The sequence below is a fragment of the Contarinia nasturtii genome, unplaced genomic scaffold (genome assembly GCF_009176525.2).
Source record: "Contarinia nasturtii isolate CC-2019 unplaced genomic scaffold, AAFC_CNas_1.1 Cnas_scaffold_1951, whole genome shotgun sequence".
Lineage (NCBI taxonomy): Eukaryota > Metazoa > Arthropoda > Insecta > Diptera > Cecidomyiidae > Contarinia > Contarinia nasturtii.
Window position 1 is genome coordinate 1 of NW_022199281.1, and position 2681 is coordinate 2681.

The 2681-nt window shown below is 33.0% G+C and overlaps 1 protein-coding gene across 1 annotated transcript; it reads left to right on the forward strand.

The window, feature by feature from the left end:
• Positions 1–6: 6 nt before the first annotated feature.
• Positions 7–2214, forward strand: LOC116347505 (zinc finger protein 184-like). Its single transcript, XM_031778103.1, has 8 exons — positions 7–43; positions 112–294; positions 361–462; positions 536–879; positions 943–1488; positions 1548–1886; positions 1957–2046; positions 2126–2214. Exons 2-8 carry the CDS (start codon positions 119–121, stop codon positions 2212–2214), a joined length of 1686 nt encoding a protein of 561 aa, XP_031633963.1. The 5' UTR covers positions 7–43; positions 112–118.
• The last annotated feature ends 467 nt before the right edge of the window (positions 2215–2681 follow it).

Sequence of the window (2681 nt, forward strand, 5' to 3'; positions counted from 1 at the left end):
AAAATGCAGTGGGTACAACAAGTCCAAACTTTCAGTTTTTCAGGTAATTATAAAGTGTTTGTATTCTGGTGATAGGATTACGATTTCCTCTCATGCGTCAATTACTTTTAGGCCTCCAATGGAAAAACAATTGTATGAAGAATGGATAAAAGCAATTAAGAAACATCAAATCATCCGAAATATTACATTCGTATGTAATTTACACTTTGATCCCAAATCAATGGTTAAAATAAACGGAAAAATGCTTTTAAAACATGGCACAGTCCCAAGCATCTTCACGAACAAAAACCACATGTATGAAATTCAAATACAAAATATTCATGGACAGTTTTAATTAAAATGACAACATCTCATTTGTAGTAATTCAAACATCGAGGAAGACGTTAGCTTGAAATTGGAACCAGTTGTGATCGAAGAGGGCCACGCAAAAGATACATTCCAATTGGTAAACGTAGACCAAATGTGGGTATTACAAAGCGAATTTTCTGGAATGATGTTTAATATTCGCAGGATAATTCAATTATATTCCACATAGAATACAGAATGCGGCCACAATAAAAGAGGAGGCAAATCAGCCTGGGCAACAAACTCAACAAGTAAAATCGATTTGCAATGGATGCGCTGATCGCGACTTTGAAATCAATAAGCTGAAAGTAGAAGTGAGACACAGAAATAAATTAATTCAATATTGGAAGTCACTTGCTTTGCAGTACAAATGTGGCAACAACGATCCATTTCCAGACATGATATCAACAACCGAGCAAATGGAAGAAACGGTTGAAAACAATAGAGAATTGGATAAAGTGACCAACACTGCAAATGATGTTGATTTGATTATTGAAAATGAAAAATCTTCTGCTCAGGATCGCCTTTTAAAACGTAATGAATAAGATTTTTCTTTAAATTGTGATTATTAAAATAATATTTTCATTTGAATTACAGCGTATAAATGTGGAAGGTGTAATGAAACATTTGAAACACCTAAGGAATTGGAGCATCATATGCGGTCAATAAATGAAAAGCCGAAAATTATAATAAAAGAAACAAAGGAAACCAAATTTGGAAAGCGTGCATATGAATGTTACCTATGCAAAAAGGCAATGCCCTCGTTGCTTCGAGTCCAAAGACATGTGGAAAATCACTCTAAACAAAAGATTACCAAAATGAAACATTGCACTGTATGTTTTAAGAGCTTCGTGTTAAGTAAAATCGATCAGCATTTATGTACTCAAGAGATGGAAATTTGTTGTGAATATTGTACACAGAGTTTCACGTCCACATATCGATTGTTAGACCATTTAGACTCACGTCATATGGATGCTACATTATATCCATGCACCAAATGTACGAAACATTTTAGCATGATGATTTTGAAAGACGTCCATGAACGTTGTCATGACAAAGTTATTATTTGCGAGATTTGCTCTGAATCATTTTCTCGTCGGATCGAATATTTAGAACATAAAAAAACACATGACACTGAAAAATGTAAGTTCAATCAATTCAATCGTACTACTCTTTCTTAATCAATTTGAATTTACTTACAGCCGAAACAGCATATCTCTGCGAAATATGTGGGAAAGAATCCAAAACGAGAGATAACCTTTCGCAACATAGGAAAGTACACAATGAACCGAAGTTCAAATGCCCGGACTGTCCGCAAGTATTTCGATTTTTAGGTGGTCTAAAGAGACATAGTTATGTCCATGGCAATAATGCCCCGCAAATATGCAAGATTTGTGGTGCAAAACTAGCGTCACCGAGCGGTCTCAAAAAACATATCCGTAATGTACACAAAGGCTCTCACGTTGATTGTGAAATATGCCACAAGAAAATCAAACGCAACAGCTTACGTCATCACATGAAATCACACTCAAATATAAAATGTACTCAATATATTATTACCTGTCAAAAATATTGTATTATCACGGATTTTATTCTATATCGTTCCAATAGCATTTCAATGTGAATACTGCCCCCAAAAATATAAATACAACGGTGACTTAAACAAGCACCTTAGAATTCATCTTGGCGAAAACATTCACCGTAAGTAAAGCTACTATACCAGACTTTTTGCAAATAAACAAAGTAACAATGGCATTTTTTCTCTTATAAAATTATTTAGGATGCAACCAGTGCCCTGAACGTTTTCGGCTTCCGATTGAACTTCAAAGACACTCTTTCACCCATTACAAAGAAAAACCAACGATTTAAAAAATTATTTTTAAAATGGATTATGTATTTTGAAATATAATTATAATATTGATCCAAAGAGTCGTCTGAGAATTTTCTTTATCTTTTCTGTCCTTTAGGTCCATTCAAAATAATTAAAACCGACATACATACACAATAAAAATATCTTCTCAATCAACTTATGCTCAAGACCATTAGGTCCAAGAGAGGATTCATGCCGTTAAAGTCTTCCTAACTTACTAATATTTTCATTTCGCCATTTATTCTAGAGGAACAGAAAAAACAATAGCAATAACACGTTACGAATAACTAACACTTAACGTGTTTATAATAATAAGAAAACTTGAGATGTGATCTCTCTTTTATCTTCATCTGTATAAATCTTATGTATATCAAAACATAGAATATTACGTAAAGTAATATTATACTAACAAAATTAGATTTAAAAATTATGATGTTTGCTTGTTTCTTTTCTTCTTTTAAAAACA

Bases quoted from the DNA above. Each gene is read 5' to 3' on its own strand.
- LOC116347505 (XM_031778103.1), top strand. From the start codon at position 119: ATGGAAAAACAATTGTATGAAGAATGGATAAAAGCAATTAAGAAACAT. The intron at 295-360 runs GTATGAAATTCA...TCTCATTTGTAG, and splicing joins TTCACGAACAAAAACCACAT to TAATTCAAACATCGAGGAAG. The intron at 880-942 runs GTAATGAATAAG...TTTGAATTACAG, and splicing joins TCAGGATCGCCTTTTAAAAC to CGTATAAATGTGGAAGGTGT.